Raw genomic sequence first — 21,222 nt, 5'->3', positions numbered from 1 at the left:
TGGGGTTTTGCATTTTTTCCCCCCACAGGAAAACAAAGAAAACCAGAGCAGTGCACACTCGGGTAGCATGTGCTGCTGAAAAGTGGAGATGGGGCACCCCGAGTCATGCTGCAGCCGCTGTCCAGGCTGCACCCAGCAGCATTTCTGTGGCTGCAGCCCCAGGAAGCCCCCAGGACCCCTGGTAAGGTTGCTAGGGCCGGCACAGTGCTGGCCCCAGCCTCCCCTACCAGCCCTGGGGTATCTTGCGGGGCACCAAAGTGCATGTGGCACTTGTCCCCGGGAAACCAAATGTCCACACTCATCTGGACATGCCCCAAGAGTTGAAAGAGATGTCAGTTCTTCTTTGTATCCCAGACCTGAAGCAGTGGGGAGGGGGGACCAGGATCAAACCTGAACCAGGGAGGTGGCATCACATCTAAACGGGGCGGGGGGGAGTGGAGTCACACCTGAACCAGGTGAGTTGGGGGGGAGTGGGGTTGGACCTGAACTGGGGGCAGGAAAGGAAGATGGGGGCAGACTCAAAGCAGCAGGGGATGGGGTCGGATCTGAATTGGGGAGGCGGGAGAGTGGGGAGTGGGGTCAGACCCAAAGCGGTGGGTTGGGGGAGGTAGGCAGAGCTGGGCGTGGGCAATTCTTGACGGGCAATTTGCTAGTCTATTTATAAGACTGGTATGTTAATCATGGAACAGCAGTTACATCCGTTACAAATTCCTGTTTGCCACTGTTTATACCCAAAGTCTCTGTTGTGGTAAATCTGTCAGTCATTCACCACCGACTAGCATATAGGGACACAGGTACATCTGTGAAGTAAGTGAAACACATATTTACAATCACACTATTTGGCAGTGAAATCGAGATGGAGTAATGTTCTTGTAAAACTCTGGTCAAGTCCATTCGGGACATTCTTCTGGACAAATTAAACTGTTTGAGACTCAGGGTACAAGCATGTGAACAATAAGTAAGAGAGATTAGGTTTTTGTCAAATCAGCTACACCGGGATACCTGTCCATGCACGGGCTGACTGGGAACGTCTACATAAGAGGTTTACTGTGCAGTAGATTAAATTAGCCACACATTAAATATTTTAGCGTCTACACATGTGCCTCTTTTAGGTTGGAGAAACTAATTTACTCCACAGCAGGATAGTACTCAGAAATATAAGTGCATACACTTCCCTGTTGCAGAGTAAAAATCTCTGTAGCAACTCATATGGAGATGCTGCGGCAGCTGGCTGGGACATGGGGTACATCTACATGTGCACTTAGATGTTTTTTCTAATGTGCATTAAATTGAGTACCTCTAATGGCAGGTACAAATTAATGTGCATTAGGCTGCCTTAATGCACTGTAATGAATGTGCGTGGTTATTAAGTGACAATTCACAGTAGCCTATTTTACTACACATTGGCATAGTGCCATTGTTTTTTAAGTGACTTTTTAATGCATAGTAAAATTGGCTACTGTGCATTAAACTGCACATGTAGACTCACCCAGGGGTCCTACCATGTGTGGGGTGCCTGCCAGCTAGCCCTGGACTGAAGCACCCTCAAGTCCCCGGTTGCAGAGAATGGATGTGTACTGGCTTAAAGCACAGACAGTTCATACAACAAAAATTCATGAACTTATCTGGAACAATTTCGACATTCACACTGGGGTGTCAGGGTCATCCCTTCATTAGAAAAGGGTGTGAAATGTATAGAATATCCCTAAACTTTCTCTTTCTTCTAGGATAGCCCCAAGCCCCTAGGCCAGGACCCATTCATTTTCCAGAGCTCTGATTCCTGTTATTTCCATTTTGCTTCAACCTCCTCATAGAGTTTAAGAAAGTTTGTATTCCTTTACAATTCATAAACACAGAGACAACTTTCCGTACAGCCTCCCTTACTTCCTTGTTTCTCAGGCTGTAAATGAGAGGGTTGACCAATGGAGTCAGCACAGTGTAGGAAAGAGAGAATATTTTGTTCAGGGCTCTAAGGGTATTGATTTTTGGGAGCATATACACAATAGTTAGGGTCCCATAGAAAATGGTCAACACAGTAATATGAGAGGAACAGGTGGAAAAGGCCTTTTCTCTCCCAGTAGAGGAAGGGATTCTCACTATGGTGGTGATAATGCAGACATAGGAAGTGAGAGTCAAAAGGAATGGGGGCAAAACAAATATACAGCTAAGACTGTAGTCTACAAGTTCAATCTCATAGGTGTCACTGCAGGAGAGCTTAATCACTGCATAAAAGTCACAAAAGAAATGGTCAATTTGATTGGGTCCACAGAAGGTTAATCGTATCAAGAAGAGATACATAATGGAGGCAACTATAAATCCACTCATCCATGAGCCAGCAGCAAGGTTGAAACAAAATCTGTCACTCATTAGGGCTGCATAATGCAATGGTTTACATATGGCTAAGTACCGATCATAAGACATCACAGATAAGAGACAACACTCTGTAACTATCAAGAAAACATAGAAAAAAAATTGGATGAAGCAGCCAGAGAACGAGATGGTTCTGTCTCCAGTGAGGAAGCTGGCCAGCATCCTGGGCAGGAGGGTGCAGGTATAGCAGGTCTCCAAGCAGGACAAGTTCCCCAGGAAGAAGTACATAGGGGTGTGCAGATGCTGAACAGTTATAATGAGCACAGTGATGAGGACATTCCCAGCCATGGTTGCAAGGTAGATTATGAGAAACATCAGGAAGAGAAGTATTTGCAACTCTGAAAGAATTTCAAAGCCCAGGAGGATAAATTCAGTGATGGAAGTTTGATTTCTGTCTTCTGCATCTGCCATGGCATCAGAGAGATTTCATACAGCTCTGCAAAATAAAATAAAAAAAAACAGAAAACTCTGAATGCCAAGGAATCAGGCCACCTCCTGAGTTTTCAAGAGACTAATCTTGCCTGAAAATGATCTATCTGGTAGGAATTTGCCAGGTTCCACCTAGGACCTGAATAGTCCAGGATACTCATTTGTAGATTATCTTCAATGAAGCCATTGTCCCACCTACGGCATTATGAGAAAAGTAAGGCAAAATTCTCTTTGATAGACATAGAAGAGCTGTTCTATGGGGTGTCCAAACACTTTACTATGTAGCCTTTGTCCTCACTTCCTAGACCTATAGGGCAGAACTATGGTTCTTCTAAACAGGGCAACTTCTGTGCATAAATTAGGAAGGCTATGTTTTAATTAACACAACTGACAACATGAATTCCATTCATATTTCATACACACAATTCCTAGTGTATGAAATATTGTTGTGCTTGAGAAGCTCTTTGTCCTTTAAAAGCTGGTTTTAAGAAAGGTACTCAAAAGTTAATAGGGTTTTCAGTTTATAGTTCAGAAACTCTAGATAACAATTCTGATTAATCCTTATATTATACAATGAAAGTGTATCCATTCCTATGAGAACTAATCCTATGACCAGAGGCCTCTAAGTGTCCTGCAATCTTTTTGATTCAAGAATTGGTGCACCATGAAGAGACGTTTCTTTGGGTCAACCTGATATGTTTTATTAGACCAACTCAGATAGTTAGAAAAATTCTCCATTGCAAGCTTTTGGGTATAAATACCCAATGGATTTCGTTGTATGAAGTGTCTGTGCTTTGTCAGGCTGAGGAACCATGTGCAGGTGGTGTGTGCTGATGTTAATGAGAGACTGGCTGGTGGGGGTAGAGAGAAGAGAAATGAATGTTGACTGGCACATACCAACTGCAGAAGCTTGCCTGATGAAGGGTATTTATACCATGAAGCTTGCAAAGAAGAATTTTTCCAATTATTTGAGTTGGTCTAATATAATATATCAGATTTACCCAAAAAACCTTGTCTGCCTGTGTCCTTAGACCAACACGCCTAAAACCTATACCCCTGCACCATGAAGAGGAATGAATAGATTGCAAGTCAGAATTAATCCCCGGTCCCTATCCATAGGCAGATGGATGGCATGATTGTCTCCTATGCTGATTGTTAGGATGTTGAGCTATGGCACTAGAAACTGCTGCCAGTCACAAGTGTCAGGAAAACTTTTGTCAGGCTCCAAAAATTATGACTTTGGGTTAACTGAAAGGGCATTTTTTGTGACAAAAGAAATAACATCTTTTCTTCTCCACAAACACACATTATTTAAAAAAATAATATAAGTGTCTGAAATGCAAAATTTGTACACGTGTGTCACTGACACTCACGCCTGATACTTGGGAACAATTCTGAGAAGGGAGTGCAGAAGATTCATTACACTGGTTCAGCACACCAGGGTGAAAAAACAGAGATGCAACTGGAAGTTTGAGCATCCTGAACAACAAAGTCACACAAGGTGTGTTGCTTGGAGCTTTACTGAAAATGGGGTCCACTGCTCAGGAGAGAGGCAATTGCCCCAATAGAATAAAAACATATGATACACTGATGGCATTGACCTGTACTAAGCTACCAAATCCAAAGAAAAGTATGTAAAGATTACCAGACTACCTTGAAACACAGCTATTTGGTTGGACCATGCCAGCCAAGACAACCCTTTAGCACGCAGGGATAACGACCTGGTCAGGATAATTCCCAGGGCAGTGGGACAAGAATTCCCACCACGGGTGTACAACCCACCGCTGCAGAGCACCCAAAGCTGAAGGAAAGAAAGAAGGGTAGATGAATTAGATTTGTGGCCATGGCGGAAACATGGTCATCTGGAAGGTCATTTTGATTCTTTTAAAACCAAAATAATCCTTGAAATGTGAAGCTGAAATGGTTTTTCATGAGGCAAAACCTCTGGGCCCCGGGGAAAGAAAACAAGCTGACTCTGCTGGGGAGCTACCTCTTACATCACGAGGCAACACATAATTTCTAATGGTTGATTCTTTCTCCCCCTGGGTAGAAGCTTTCCCCACAAAACAGCTCTGAAAACAACTCAGTAACTAGCATGTGTCCTCAGTAGATGGGGATAACTAAATGTTACCGCCTGAGACATAGGTGGTAATATCACTGATGAAAGGGACCTGAGCGCTAGGAATTTACTCAGCAATTGCTGTAACATCAAGACACCTAATCTAGAAATATTATCAACTGTAGCATAGTCTGTCACAGAAATGCATTACTGGGGTTAATGCTACAGGAACCAACTGGGATGAGAGTCTTCCTTCAGGTTTCCTGTGCGTTTGTGCAAGGGAGAGACACTTAACCAGCTTTGCCCCATAGAAGGCCGTGCCTGCTTTGCCAGCATCCTTTTGGGAAGTGAAGTAATATGTAAAATGTCCAAATGTCTGTGATATATTTTAATATTGATGACATTTAGGTTTAATAAAAGCTGATGTAATGTTTCTGTAGCACAAAGAGCTACTCAGCATAGTCTTTTTATGGAACAGGTTTGATTATAGCATTTTCAGTCATGAATGCTCAAATTAGCTGTATTTCTCTGTCTATCCATATGTCCACCTCCATATCCAGTAAGCCATCCAAATCCGATATTATAATACTTTTGAAGAAAATATAATATAAAATAATATAATAATATAAGAATTTTGAAGAAATTAAGAGAAAAATGGTTCTTTACCTTAAAACGGTGAAGAAAAGCTGGATTCTCTGATATGATTCCTCTCTTCTTTCTGGAGACCAAAGAATTGCTTCTATAGTCAATGTGCTATGCTGATGCATTTCAGATGCAACATTTCTCCCAGCTGAGAGACCTACGTATTTGGAGAAAGATGCTGCAGTTCTTCACCCATGCTTTTGTCCTTTTGTATGTTAGAGGCTTTACACCACGTCAGGCTCTCCCTGGAGTCATTATTTAACCAGTCCTTGACAAAGTGATAAGACTCCAGACATTTCTATGGATGGCCATGTCAAGTCATTATTGCAGAGGCTAAGCCATGATAGAAATAGAAACAAGTGCCCAACCTGGGGGAGGGAACCCCCCCAGAGATAGGGACAGATGAAAAACAACCTCTACTTGCATTAGGACCAGCATTGTGTCACTGACTATGAAGTAATTATTACCTCCACAACTGATGAGGTTTCCAGACCCAGTCAAACATCCTTTAAGGGCAGTAATCTCCCATGGGCTCTTTTTACAACTTCAGGCTTGCTCTAGAAGGACAGTGGGAAAAACTGACAAAGGCAAAGGATTAATACAATTTAACATGCAAACGTGCTTCATTTAGTTGAATCTGAGACTAATTCACTGCATTGGAATGAACCTCACAAATAATCAAGGAATAATGTTGGGAATGGACAACTGTTACACGTGAATCACTTTGGATCCTCCTTTAAAATGAAATGCTTTTGTACCATACAGTCCTGTCCTGACTGAAGTGCTTTGCCTTGTTCCAAAGGAAAGCTTCACAGATAGGGGTCCAAGAAGTAAATTTCCAAGCTTTCTTCAAGGCCTCTTGACCGCTATCCTCCAGAGGCTTTTAGGAACAGCTGAGTGGCAACATCAGAGCCTTTTGAATATGTGACCCCACTAGGCCTCTGCATAGTGGTCCCTGTCCTAGAAGGGCATGAATAGGGATTTAAGTTTAGGCATGGCAACTGGTGGGAGCGGACATAGCTGGAGATTTGGGGTGATGGGTGGTGGTAGAAGTTTAACTTCAGTAGGGTAACCTGTATGGAGATCTGTAGTGAGCTAGACCCATCACTTTAGATCCATGTCCCCCCAGTACAAGGATGCTGATGACACCCCAATAGATTATTTTCATCTGTCACCAAAGGGTGGGGCAGGCCATGACCAGCTCAGCCACTCAGGTGGTGAGTTATGTCATTCCAAAGGTGCTGGCACTGCATTTCCCTAGGAGATCATACTTGGGATTCTTCAAATGTATTTTCTGGCATAAATTGAAGCCATCAATAGCACTCGCCCTCCCATCCTGCACCCAGAGAACTGTAGCTCAGAGTACATCAGCTTCAAGCATTAATTCTCCATTCTGTTGCAGGCCATTATGGACGCCTGGAAACGATTCACTCAAACAACCATACAGTGTTTAGGAATGGTTCATAACACTATGGTCTTTGAGTACACCAGGTTGATCAGGGTGGGAAAATATGGCCCATGGGTCAGGTGCAGCCCACCCGGTGACTGGATCTGGGCTGTGGCTGCCCCTGCAGCACTCTACATGGGGCCATGCCCTGCCCATTTGTACCAGAGAAGCCTGTGCTGTGCTCCCACTGGTGCTTGCTGGCCTGGGCCCCGGCCAGTGTGCAATTTCTGCCAGGGCTGTTCCTGGTGCAGCTGCAGCTGGGTGCTGGTCTGCACCCCTCTTCTCCAGCAGTAGCTCTTGCCACACTGCACACCACTGTACCCTGCTTGGTGAGAAGTTTCAGCTGACTGGCACGTACTGCAATGTGCGAGGCTGTGGAGTTAGCTCCCAAGTGCTGGCTGTGGAGCCGGAGCCCCGTACGCCGGCTGGGAGTGGTGGGGCACGGTGTGGCAGGAGCAAGAGGAGGAGCTGCTGCTGGAGACAAGAAGTGCAGAGCAGCAGCAGTGGCCCTGCCCTGGTGGCAGCTGCACTAGGCACAGTTCATTCGAAGCTGTTCCTGCTCCTGCCCCTGCTGTGCCACATGACACCGTTCCTCATGGGCAGGCTAGCAGCTTCAGCCAGGTGGCTCCTGTCCCAGCACCTGGGCTCCAGCTTCAGCTCCTGGGCTCCTTCCTGGGAGCTGGAGTCAGATCATTGCAGACCCTCAGGGCAGGTTTTGATCTGCTTGGGTGTATTCAAGTTAGCAAGTGGTGATGTACTCCATCCCTGGATGCTGAACAGCTGGGAAGGAGAGATTTCAGAGTCCTTGGCAATCATATCTCCAAGCTGTGGGAGACAGAATCTGGCAGGACAATAGGGGGTGATGCTACACTGAGACACCTGCCTCACTGAGCCCGACCAAAACTCCACTTCCCCTGGGGCACCTACATGTGGCTAACCCCCTCCCTGGAGCATACTCACAAGCTGGGGGTAATCGCAGCTACCACCCAGGCTCTGGTCTCTGTTAGGTCTCTGTACAGCCTGGGTTGCACAGACCCTGCACACCTTGGGCGTGCTTAGCCCCACCGTGGTATTTGGAGGTTCTTCATTTAGCTTGAAGCATTCAAAAGTAGCCTCCTGTACCAGAGGAAAGTAAAGAGCCAAGCCCATGTTGGCTAGCCGAGCAAAGGGAGTTATAAAGGCTGTCTGACCACTCTCCTCATGGGCAACTGGTACCTCCTAATACTGGGGGTGGGGGGGCACCAGCAGCTAATTGCCAGCCAGGGGTAGAGGGGGCGTCCCCCAGCAGCCAATAACCAAAAGGCTGGCGGCAAGACCAGAAGTGCCGGTGGCAAACCTAGAATTGCCGCCGGTGCTTCTCTCAAGGAGGCACACCTGCATGCACCCCCTATGCATTGCCAATGCCTCTCCCCTCAGGAATCCACGGCCAGCACGCTGCACGCAGGTAGCCTTTTATTGTTCAGAGAGAGAGAGAGAGAATGGGGTAAGAGGAAAACCAAGGAGTTTCAGAGAAAACACCTTGAGCAATATAGAATACATTGAGTCTCGTTCAGTATTGAATTACATTACTCTTTTAAAACATGGCAAAAGTTCACTTAACCCTAATATGCAGGCTAAGTTTCCATATCTACTTACAGTATACAGGCAGTCCTCAGACTTACGACAAAATTAATTCCTGAAAACCGTGTGTTAAGTCGAAACTTTGTAACTCAGAACCAATTTTCTCATGAGAAACAATGTTATAAATGGGGGGATCGATTCCTGAACCAAGGCCCGATACCCTATTTTCACTGAAAATACCCCAGAATTTTGTACTTAATCAATTATAGACAAGTAATATAGCTACATCAATGTATTTATATTGTAAATAGCAATCATATTGATTTGGAAGGACTTCTTTGAGGTGAGTTTGCTGGACTTTTGAAAGTCTCTTGGTTGGACGTTTGGAAGGGTTCTTGGCTGGAGTCTTCTCAGGACTCTTGGTTTCAGGTTTTTCAGGAGTCTTGTCTGCTTTCTTCAAGAAAGTGTCCAAGGAAGTTTGGACAGATGTTCTCCTGGGAGATGAGCGATGCAGCGAACTCGTTTGCTGTTGTGACATTGCATCAGATCGAGTGTTGTAAAGTTGAACCTGACGTCATAAAGTTGAAGCAGGTGTCAATTTATAAATGTTGTAAGTGCAAACTGTTGTAACCCAAAACATCGTAAGTTGAGGACTGCCTGTACTCATCTGGAGCATCCCTCCAGAGGTCGAAGCTTGTCTGTGTCCACACAATGACTCCCCTGCTTCCCCAAAACTGCCTGCTCCTGGACAATGGAAAAAGTGAGCTCCGCCACCCTCCGGAATTTCTCCAGCTCGGTCCCATCGGTGATGTTGTTAAAACCAAATAGCACTCAGGTAAAAAAGTCATAGAGTTGGGTTAAAATCTAAGTATAAATTTATTAGTAAAGGTTATAAGCAGCAAGCAAATATCACAGAGGAGATTCACCGTGCCTGCCTAAGTTATCTTCCCAATTTAAAATTGATAGGGATTTTCAATATTACCAGTTTCCCTAGGATTATCGGAACACAATATTAAATCATTCAGGTTCTTAAATTCCCCCTTTAGTTCAGCAGTATCAATCCCATATTCAGGCAGGGAAGAAAATATTCATTCACTCCAAAAAAACTCTAATACTAGCATGTAAATCATGGAACGGCAGTTACATCAGGTGCACATTCCTGCCAGTCATAGTTTATACCCAGAGCCTCCGTTCTAGTAATTGTGACACTCATTCATCAGGGCATAATGAGAATTGTCACGGTTTCAGCGGTGAATTACACAAAACATATTTACACACGTCAGAGAGAGAGAGACGGAGTAAGCTTCTTGTAAGCTCTGTTCAAGTGTCTGCACATTTTTATAGACAAACTAAACTGTGTGGGGGTTAGGATACAAGTGTGCAAACAAGGTGTGAAAGAGGTTAGGTTTTTAACACATTAGTCACTGCCTGGTAACTGCCAATGCACACGCCCACAGTCTACAACCTAAAGGAAGAGTTGGATTCGGGCCTAAGGGCAGGGAGCCTTAGGTTGAGGAAAATGGTTGTATGAAAGCTTGAAGCAAAGCATGCTCATACAATAAAATGTATTCATTATTCTTGTTTAGAAAAAATTTGAAATTATAACACTATGATGTCAAGTCAACTAATTTTAGAACAGGGTCTGAAATATATATATATTTCCCATTTTTTTAGGATTCTCCAAAAGAGCAGGGCCAGGAGCCATTCAATTTCCCCAGCTCTGATTCCTATTATTTCCATTTTCCTTGAACCCGCTGATGGAGCTTAGAAATGGTTCTATTCTTTTCCAGTTCATAAACACAGAGACAACTTTCTTTACAGCCGCCTTTACTTCCTTGTTTCGAAGGCTGTAAATGAGAGGGTTGGCCAATGGAGTCAGCACAGTGTAGGAAAGAGATAATATTTTGTTCAGGGCTCTAAGGGACTTGGTTTGTGGACACATATACACAGTGGCTAGAGTCCCGTAGAAAATGGTCACTACAATAATATGTGAGGAACAGGTGGAAAAGGCCTTTTGTCTCCCGGTAGTAGAAGGGATTCTCAGTATGGTGGTGATCATGAAGACATAGGACATGAGAGTCAAAAGGAACGGGGGAAAGAGGAACACACAGCCCAAACTGAAAACAACAAATTCAATCTCAAAGGTGTCACTGCAGGAGACTTTAATCAGTGCAGCATATTCACAAAAGAAATGGTCAACTTGATTGGGTCCACAGAATGTTAATCGTAAAAGGAAGAGATATACAATGGAGACAACTATAAATCCAGTGATCCATGAAACAGCTGCAAGGTTCAAACAAAATGTGTCACTCATAAGGGCTGTATAATGCAGAGGTTTGGATATGGCTAAGTACCGATCATAAGACATCACGGATAAGAGACAACACTCTGTAGCTAACACCATACAAGAGAAAAAAAATTGGATGAAGCAGCCAGGGAATGAAATAGTTCTGTCTCCAGTGAGGAAGCTGGCCAGCATCCTGGGCAGGAGGGTGCAGCTATAGCAGGTGTCCAAGCAGGACAAATTCCCCAGGAAGAAGTACATGGGGGTGTGCAGTTGCCGGACAGCTATGATGAGCACAATGATGAGGATGTTCGCAGCCACAGTTGCAATGTAGAGTATGAGAAACAGGAGGAAGAGAAATATTTGCAACTCTGGAAGAATTTCGAATCCCAGGAAGATAAATTCAGTGACAGACGTTTGATTTCCTCCTTCTGCATCTGCCATGGCAGCAGGGAAATTCCATTCAGCTCTGCAAAATTATATGAAGAATATAGACTCTTTTGAAAATGTCATTGAATCAGTCCATCTCCTGAGTTTTCAGGATACAAATCTTGACTGAACAGGACTGATCCAGGGAGGTGTTTCAATCCTCCACTCTGGAGGTGAATAGTGCTGCATATTCACCTTCGCATAAGCCATTGCTCCACCTATACCATTATGAGAAAAAAAAGGGAAATAGTATCTTTGATAGACATACCAGAAATGTTTTATAGGTTGTCCAAACACTGCCTCATGTAGCCTTTATGCTCACCACCTAACAGCATAAGGCAAAACATAGATTCTTGTAATCCAGAAATCCTTAATTTAAAAACTCTGTTATACAAGAGATTTTGGAAAAAAAGAAAATGGGAAAATAATTTAGGCCTGTGTGAAGTGGCTAGTTCTCATTTCATATTCAGCTGATTTGGGGGACAGTCATTTGATTTGGAGATTCGGCCGCTGCTGAATTGGACAAATCTCCGAATCGAACAGGCCCCATCCTTCATCCGCTCTCCCAGCCCCCACCCCCACCCCCTACTTACGGGCACAGAGCCTGGGTCCAGCTCCCTGCGGTGGTGAGCAGGGACTGCCCGAATCACCAAATCTCCAAATCTTTCTCTGAATCTTTTCTGAATTGCTTTAGAGATTTGAATTGATTTAGATCTTTGTATTGGTCTCCAAATTCGATTCAGTTTCACAGATTCGGCTGCTGAATCGGGCCGAATCTCCTTCAAATCAAATCGGCACCTGAAGCTTCTCACAGCCCTAGAAAATATTGCATGCACTGTAATATAAATGAGGACATCTATGTTTCAATTGTCACATCTGATAACAGTAATCCCATTCAGGCCTCTTTTTGTTTCGAACGTTGTGCTCTAGAAAATGGTTCTAAGAAAGATAATCAAAGGTTTATAGTGTTTTCAGTTTATACTTTACATACTCCAGCTACTAATGCTGATCAATCCTTACATTATAAAGTGAAAATGTATGCATTCCTATCATGGCTAATTGTATGAATTTAGGACTCTGGAATATTTCTGACCAACGAATAGGTACACTATGAAGAATAATGAATAGATTCTGAATCAGAATAAAACCCTGCTGCTTCTCCATAGGTAGATGAATGGCATTATTCTCTTCTGTTTGGTTGTTAAGATGCCCTGTTACTGCATTAGAAAATTTTGCCGATTGCAAGCGTTGGGAAAACATTTGCCAGGCTCCAAAAATCATGACTGTAGTTTAACTGAAAGGGCATTTTCTCTGACCAAAGAAATGACTTCTTTTGCTCTCTACAAATACATGATATTTAAAAACTGTAAGGGACTCAGATGCCAACTATGTACATGTGTCTCTACTGAAATTCACCCCAGCTGTTTAGGAAGAATTGCGAGAGCGGCGTGTAGAACAGTCATTGCACTGCTTCTTCACACGAGTGCAAAAGGCAGAGATGGGCATGGCACACAGGGCACTGTCAGTAGTGCTGCTTCAATGGCCAGGTGGTCTGGGGATGGGGCCATCTGTGTCATTGCCCCCCTCCTTCCTGGTTCACCCTCAGGCACAGGTAAATCCCCCAAAAGAACCAAAACATATGATAAACTGATGGCACTGACCTGCAGGCTGTTACAAAGTGCCAAGCTAAAGTAATGACGTTACTGGGCGACCTTGAAACACCACAATCTAGTTGAGCCAAAACATTTGCAGTGAAACCATGACAGCCCTTTAGCATGCCCAAATCATTACAAGGTTGGGGTAATTCCCAGGGCAAGGATAAAGGCATTCTTGCCATAGCTACACAGTCAGGCACTATGGACCACCCATAATTGAAGGAAAAAAAGAGGGCAGGTGAATGAGATTTGTGTCCAAAGTGGAAAGAGAATCTTAAAGATTATTATTATTTTTTTGTCAGGATTTAAAATAATCCTAAATTATGAGGCAGAAATGGTCTTTCATGAGACAGACCCTCTGGGCCCCTGGAAAGTTAAGCAAGCTGTTTCCACTGGGGACTTTTCCTCTTACCTCGAGGCAACAAATATTTGCTTGTGGTTGAAGATTGTCCTCCCGGGTTGAAGCTTTTCCCACAAAATACAGAAAACAACTCAGTAACTAGTAAGTGTACTTGGTAGATGGGAATTTCTGAAGGTTATAGACTCAGACACAAGTGGTCATTTCACTGGAGATGGGGTGAAGGCGGTCTGTAGACTAGGAATTAACTAGTAATTATTGTAACGTAAAGACACCTAACCTAGAAATACTACCAACAAGTAACGTAGTTTATCACAGAAGCACATTACTGGAGTTAATGCACTAGGAAATAGAAACGGAAGGATTAATATTACCATATAGACAGAAAAAATGCCTCATTTTCTTATTATGTTTTGTATTTATTAGTCTATATGAGTAATGAAATATTCAGGTTATTTCATTTATTCTTCTTCTCTGAGTTTTGGAATATGGGTCAGATTAGGAAAAAAGAGAGAAATGTATTGCTTTACCTTACAAAAGTGAAGAAAAGCTTGAATCCTTGGTGTGGTCCCTTCCATCATAATTCTGGAGAGAAAAGAATAGCTTCTGTGGCTAACTAACTCTCTATGCTGATGCATTTCAGATGTATCGTTTCTCCCGCTCCAGGGACTTCCATCTACACAGAAAGATCCTGTGGTACTTCAGGAAGGCTTTTAACCACTTCTACATTACAAGTATGATACGATGACATCCCTGGCATCATTATTTATCTTGTTTTTGAGAAGGTGATAATACTCCAGACACTTCTGCCAATGGTCTTGTTATATTATTGTGCAGGCAAAGACATAATATTAATAGATCTGATTAAATAACCTCCAAGGGGAGGGAGAGGGGGTGGCGCAAGAGAGCGAGACAGAATGAAATGAATAACAAATAAGAAGAGAGAAAAAAAAAACCTCTCTTCTCCTTAGGACCGGTGTAGTGTCACCGGATATGAAGTAATGATGACCTCAGCAACTTACCAGAACTTTAGACTCAGTCTACCATTTTGAAGGACGAAACCTCCCATGGGCTATATGTACAATTCCAGGCTTGCTCATAAAGCAGAGATGAAGAACTAAAACAGATATGTAACAAATACATTTTAACATGTGACCATGTTTAATTTAGTTAAATCTGATAAAAATTCACACCCTTGATAGAACATTCCTACAGGTCAAAGAATAATGTCGGATCTGGACAACTCTACATGAGAATCACTTTGGATCCTGCATTTCTCTGAAGTGCTTTTGTACCCTCCCAACTGAAGTGCTTCTTACTGTGTGGGAGGGGAAACTATTTAGGTGCTCCACATATAGGGGACCAGAGAGCAAGAATCCCAGCCTGCTTCTAGGCGTCTTGACCGCTATCCTGCAGAGGCTTTCAGGAAGTAGTGTGTGGCAACATCCAAGCCTTCTGAGTAGTTGACCCCATGTGTCTTCTGCGAGGGGATCTAGTCCTGCAATGGCAGGAACAGAGGCTTTACAGGAACTGGTGGGAGTGGATACTGCTGGAGGCCGGGGGGGATGGGCAATGGTAACAGATGTTCAGGTTGAGTATGGCCACCTCCCTGGAGAGCTGTACTGAGCTATTTTCACCACTTTAGGACCATGCCCCCAACGTAAGTGTGACACTGGCATCTTGATAGACTCTTCTCTGTTAGGAAACGGTGGACGAATCCATGACCACATCACCCAAAGAGGAGGTAAGCTGTGCCATTCAGAGGGTGCTGGATCTGCATGTCCTCCAGGGGGATCATACCTGGGATGAATTTCCTAATCTGAAGTAGACCCATCATTGGCACCCACCCTCCCATCCTGCACCTGATGAACTATAGGTTCTTACACACTCGCGTCAAAACTTTATTCTCCATCCTGCTGCAGACTATCATGAAGGCCTGGAGGCAAGTCACACAAGCAACCATAAGGTGTTCAGACAAAGTTCATTGCACTAAAGTCTTCACATACACCAGGCTGGTGCTGATTGTTAATATGGAGAGTGTTAGCATGTGCCAGTACCAACATAAAAGTGGAAGGAATGGATATTTTCCCACCTGCATTGTCTTCTTCTTGAGTACACAACATACATGCTCCTCCCCTGACTTATGAATCTTTATGGCAGACATCTGAAGCAATTCACTGATGATCTGAACAGCTGTTCTGGGAGAAGAAATTACATAGTAGGCATGTTAAGCCATAGTGGGGAGCACTGAAGGATGTTCCTGGATGATCATGAGCACTCATATCATGTGTCAGCCAAGAAACCAGATGTTCCCAGGGCATGGGCTGCACAGGCTCCCCAGGCAGTACCACAACCCACAGACTAAGGCTCTGGAATCGCGTGGCCCTTAGGGCATTCCTGTGAGGGAGAACATAGTCAACCCTGGTGCTGTACTGTGTGGTGAGATGAAGGCACCATGGTCATAAGCCAAACCATAAGTTGAGTACCATTCTCGTGCTTCTTTATAAACCAAAATCAGTTTTTATTATGAACCAGTCAAAGGTTTGTTAAACACTATAGACAAATAAATGCTGTTTACAGTCCTTGTAGAGAAATCAAAGTGCTGTGAAGATGATGGGTAGGGTAAGAGTGAAATCAGGGAGGAAGAAAGGAGAGGTGTGATCCCAGAAAGTTTGCACGCTCCCCTGCCATTACAGTCTAGGGGGTCATGGAGGAAGGGGAGGAGTTTCTTGGGCTAGAGAGGTGGCCCAGAATTGCTGTTTGGTTGAATGGAGGGTTAAAGGAGCTGGAGCCCCACATTGTGTTGCTTTCCTCTGAAGGGAAGTGCCTAAGAGCCTGTCAAGTCAAGGAGAGTTGATCCTGAACCAGCATCCCTGAGTCCCCAGGTAATGATAGTGACTTTAGATGTAGGTGGGGCTGAGATGCATCAGAGCATGATAAATCTGTGGGACATCTGGTTGGGTTGGTTGGAAAAGGCCAGGAGGGAAGGAGAGAGATGAGTGTGACTGACTAAGAAGCTATGTGGTCTGCATTGCGTGTGGGTGAGACAGCCGTGCAAATATTTTGGTATGAGTGGGAGGCTGTGGTAGCTCAGCAGGAGCAGGAAGACCTATTTGACTTCTTGTTGCTGAAGAGCAAGAAGTCACTTGTCCACATTTTTAGTCATTTGTCCACATTTCCACATCTTATAAGCTTCTTTTTGTGTCTTAGCTTACCAAATAGTTCTCTGCTAAGCCAAGCTGGTCTTCTGCCATACTTGCTAGTCTCCTTGTGCACCTGGATGGTTTGTTCCTGCACCCTCAATAAGGTTTCTTTAAAATACAGCCAGCTCTCCTGAACTCCTTTTTCCCCTTGGACTGGCCTCCCAGGAGATCCTGCCCATCAGTTCCCTGAGGCAGTCAAAGTCTATGTTTCTCAAGTTTAGGGTCCTTAATCTGCTGCTCTTCTCCTTTACATGCTCCAAAAACTTCCTGGATTGCCTGTGCGCTGCTGTATTGCCCTCCCAGCAGATGTCTAGGGGTTTGAAGTCCCCCATGGGAATGTAAGGTGCTTAGAGATCTATAGAGGAAAAGTGGTATATATTACTATGATATGCAAACAAGATAACAGACAAAAAGTACCCACTTTCCTAGGGGTATAAAGTGCCATGCTTCTCATCATCTCTTCTCATTCATGAAATGAGAATACCAGATTGACCACAAGCTAAGAAATACATGTTCTGGCCTTCTCTCTTTTATACCACTTCAACCATCACCTTGTATTCAAGGAACATAAGGGCAAGCCCATTTGGTAGGTGATGAAATTTGGGGCTGTAATTTTCAAATAGCACACAGGGTATAGCTATACCACTTTCAGGATACTTCTGAGAATGCAACTCTTGAACACACATAAGACACTTGCTGCTTCTCTATATATCCTGGAAATAAAGCAATGAAACTTTCTTGGAGCCTGTTGTCCATGAAGGCCTTTGAGTCCTTGAAATGGCACATCTCCTGGGTTGTCACTGTGGCCATCTGGGACGGCTACAAGCTTTTGACTAAGGCAGCATCAAACTCCATGTCACTTTTGGGGATTATGTACAATCTGTCCACTGTGTGTCTGGGCATGCATTATGCCATACCTGTGAGGCTGTGGGTCTGGTACACATCACCGTACATGTAATGGAAACACAGTTGGCATGGCATGTTTTCATGAATCATTGCCTCAGTACCTGGCACTTGCAGAAACAATGAGCCCAACCCTGGTTTTGTCCACGGGCTGCCATTTCTTCAGTGACCCATTCAAAGGCTGCTAGGTTTTGGTGGCTTGAATGGAGTACGTACTGGCTCTCAACCCCTTCCCAAATAGTGAGGAGATCCACTACCTCCACCTGGGCCCAGTTGGTGTTGCCCTTGCAAATGGCGCTGGGCAATAATGGTGGGGCCATTGCTGATGGATCAGTGGATGAGTGGATGAATAGAGGGGTGTCCAAAGTGGACCTTGACTCAGTGGATGAATGATTGGATGGGTGGGCAGGTCCCTCAATGAGTAGATCTTCCTGGTGGGTGGATGGGTCCATGGTTGTTCAGATGGACCTGACTCTGATGCTAACCTTAAGTGGCTGGTGAACACGAAATGGCTGGCAAATTCACCATTCAGTGCAATTAATAGGTGGGCAAAACTGCCTGGGCCCTGTTACTTTTGGGCACTCGGGTCTAACACCAGGCCTACGGCAGCTGCCCCAAGTTGATGATGGCCTGGGATCGGGGCAGAATTGGTGCCTGAAGGACCAGCTGGGGACTTGCCCTAGGATGATGCCCTGAGATACACTTTGCAATACCCCAGAAGAAGCTGTTACTGCCTCTTGTCCTGGATCTGTTTTTTGGGCTTTGCCTTGGGACATGGGAAATGGATGGGTGTACGCATGCACTTTGTCCCAGGAAAATACAGTTTCTCTTAGGACAAGCACAGTCTCTGTTCATCAACTTAGATGGTGAGATACAATAAAAAAATTCTGACTTCAGAGCTTTCAGAGCTCAAAGCAAAGTGGAATGAAAGTGTATTTGCTTAGCTACAAATTGATTGGACGTCCTCACATTCACACAGTATTCGCAGTCACCCCAGAGATTTTTCCCCGGGGGCTCAAGGACATAAAGGAAAGAAGCACGTCGGAGTCATGAAAGGGCCTGTCCTTATTCCAAAGGTAAGTGTCAGGTACTTCAGCTTACGAGATATTGGGCTGTTCAGAGAACGTATCTGAGAGAGCTTCCCGTGGGTCCTCCACATTCATCTTTGTGACCTTGTGTTAAGATACTCGGCTTTTAACTGCCTTGCAATTAAATCTGATTTGAATAGAGAAATCTCAGTTAACATCCACTGATTTCATCTTTCTACTTGTCTATACAACTATCTGTGTACCAAATTTCATTTCTTGCTGTTATCTTCCTTTCTGTTGTCTCTGTTCACCCACCCCCTCTTATCACTTTCTGTCTTTCGCTTTTTGTTTTCTTTAGCCCTGTACAGCCCTCCCTGCCTTTCTCGTCATCTATCCCTGGTCATACCGCTCTTGTTTTTGTGTGGTCTTTTTATCTTGATTTCTATCTTAGTGTATGTGTCAATATTCCTCTCTTGGATTCTTTGTCTTTCTCTACATGCATTTCTTTCTTTCATTCTGTCTTTTCATCTATTTCTCTTCATGTCTCTCCTCCTTTTTCTTCTAACTGGATATATCACTTTTCTCTTGGCTTTCTTTGATAATAATTAACATAAAATATGTATAAAAATTCAAAAATAAGTTTCTACAGATATTCTCATTACCTATATCATTTTCTTTTCCTTTAAATTCTGCCAAGGGCTGGGTTCTTTTAATAACTGGTAGTGATGCATTCCACAGGGTGATTACATCATCATCATCATCATCATCACCATAATAAACAACATCATAGACATCATCATAATCATCATCATAACATAGTTTATATTATTTTTAATTCAAACATTTTATGGGAAAGAGCAGCTATCCCTAATTTATCTTCTTTGTACTATTTAATATTGTGGGGTACTTTATTGGTATAGTGCCCTGACTGTGTCTTGTGACTTGACAGATGAATTTTACAGCCAATGCAGACAGAGGGAACCAGAGCAGTCCGTACATTTTCATCCTCCAAGGATTCGCTGGCAATTGTTATTTCCAGGTCTCCCTCTTCATGCTCTTCCTCTTCATGTACATCCTGACAGTGACAGCAAATGCCTCCATCATATTCTTAGTGAGAACTCACCCACAACTACACACACCCATGTACTGGTTTCTCTGCAACCTCTCTTTCCTGGAAATATGGTACACAACAGCTTGTGTCCCTAAAGCCCTGCCAGTCCTCTTGGAGAAAAGTCAGGCAATCTCCTTCCTTAGCTGCCTCCTACAGATGTACTTTGTTTTCTCCCTGGGCTGTACAGAATATTTCCTCCTGGCTGTCATGGCCTATGACCGGTATTTGGCCATATGCTACCCACTGCACTATAGCTCCATTATGAATGGCACCATGTCTGCTCAGCTGGCTCTTGGCTCTTGGCTCTGTGGCTTTGTAGCTATTTCTGCCCCAGCATATTTGATCTCCAGGCTGTCCTTCTGTGGACGTAATAGCATTAATCATTTCTTTTGTGACATAGCCCCATGGATAGTTCTCTCCTGCACCGACACACAGTCAGTGGAGCTGGTGGCCTTCATCATCTCATTCATTGTCATCCTGGGCTCATGCGCAATAACTCTGGTATCCTACATTTACATCATCTCCACCATATTGAGCATCCCATCAGCCAAAGGGCGCCAAAAGACCTTTTCTACTTGTTCTTCTCATCTGATTGTCGTGATTATCTGGTATGGCTCCACCATTTTCCTGCATGTCAAGCCTTCCATAAAGGAATCACTTGATTTGACCAAAACTGTCCATGTACTAAACACTATTGTCACTCCGGTGCTGAACCCCTTTATCTATGCTTTGAGGAACAAAGAGGTGAAGGATGCTGTGAGAAAAGTGGTCAGTGCGGCATGACTCATTCTCTCAAAATGTTGCTGTCAGTAGATAAATAATATAGTGTCTGATGACATTTTTACTGTCCAAGTGCTGATATCCCTTATTCTCAGAAGTCACTATGACCTCAATGTGCTAGAAAATAGGGTGTCACGCCTGGGGAGGTGGGGTCCTGTAGACCTGGCTCCATTTCCAAGCCTATCTCAGAGGAAGTCTGTGACCTGGCCAAGGTGCTCCAGTTCTCTGTACCTATTTTTGCCATCCAAAAGCTAGAGTTAATGGTGCTGGCTTCATTTTCTTAAAGTTTTCTGGACTCTACTAAGGAAAAGTGTCTGACTGTGTTATGATCTCCCTTCAGCTCCCCTGGAAATCCGATCCATTGTCATAAGTACTATCTAGGTAGCAAGTGCTCTGGTTACCCACAGCTGTCACCTTCCTATCTGTCAAAGAACTGGAAGACAGTGTAACTACTGGCTCATATATTTATAAGTAACTGAGGCTCCTTTAAACATTCAGTCCAACTACTGAGTAAATATCAACCATGGTAAAAATAAAGAAATCTGTGATTTGGAAATAATGTTGAGGGCTAAGGACCTAAGTTACACACAAACTGGTTTAAACCTGTAACAGAACATAAGTGCAATGCACATAAGCCAGGTTCAAAATGGCCCAAACCAGTTTGAGATAAACCTGGTTGAATGCAGTATCAGACTTAACTGATGGAGCTCAAACGGGTTTATGCAATTTCTGTCCCAGACCTCTTCCTGGTTAAGTTAAACCAGAATCCCCCAGCATCCCAGCATGCTCTCTGGGCTGAATTGTGCTCTCTGCTCCAGCCAAGCAGGGCTGGCCCTGCCCCTTTGCTCCCCAGCCAGAGCAGGGACAGGCAGGGGCGGGGGCCTGGCCAGACGCTGGCCCTGGAAGGGAGCAGGGAAGAGTTTTATTCCACTTCTCCCTCCCCTGTCCCACCAGCATGGACCTG

At 44.1% G+C, this 21,222-nt stretch overlaps 2 protein-coding genes across 2 annotated transcripts; one reads left to right on the top strand and one right to left on the bottom strand.

Annotated features, from left to right (window-relative positions):
• Positions 1 to 1,758: 1,758 nt before the first annotated feature.
• LOC132251504 (olfactory receptor 10A7-like) lies at positions 1,759 to 2,565 on the bottom strand (the record flags this gene model as incomplete). Its single annotated transcript, XM_059731336.1, has 1 exon — positions 1,759 to 2,565. A coding segment is annotated over one exon (807 nt), but the record flags the coding sequence as incomplete, so codon positions are not given.
• A 16,751-nt stretch (positions 2,566 to 19,316) lies between these two features.
• LOC132251503 (olfactory receptor 6F1-like) lies at positions 19,317 to 20,261 on the top strand. Its single transcript, XM_059731335.1, has one exon. The coding sequence runs from the start codon at positions 19,317 to 19,319 to the stop codon at positions 20,259 to 20,261; it is 945 nt and encodes a 314-aa protein (XP_059587318.1).
• Positions 20,262 to 21,222: the final 961 nt, after the last annotated feature.

Source organism: Alligator mississippiensis, chromosome 7, assembly GCF_030867095.1.
Source record: "Alligator mississippiensis isolate rAllMis1 chromosome 7, rAllMis1, whole genome shotgun sequence".
NCBI lineage: Eukaryota > Metazoa > Chordata > Crocodylia > Alligatoridae > Alligator > Alligator mississippiensis.
Note: the sequence above shows the minus strand (reverse complement) of the source record. Positions and strands in the feature narration are given on the sequence as shown.

What these genes read in the sequence shown, in the direction of transcription:
- LOC132251503 (XM_059731335.1), top strand. Translation starts at nt 19,317, where the DNA reads ATGAATTTTACAGCCAATGCAGACAGAGGGAACCAGAGCAGTCCGTAC.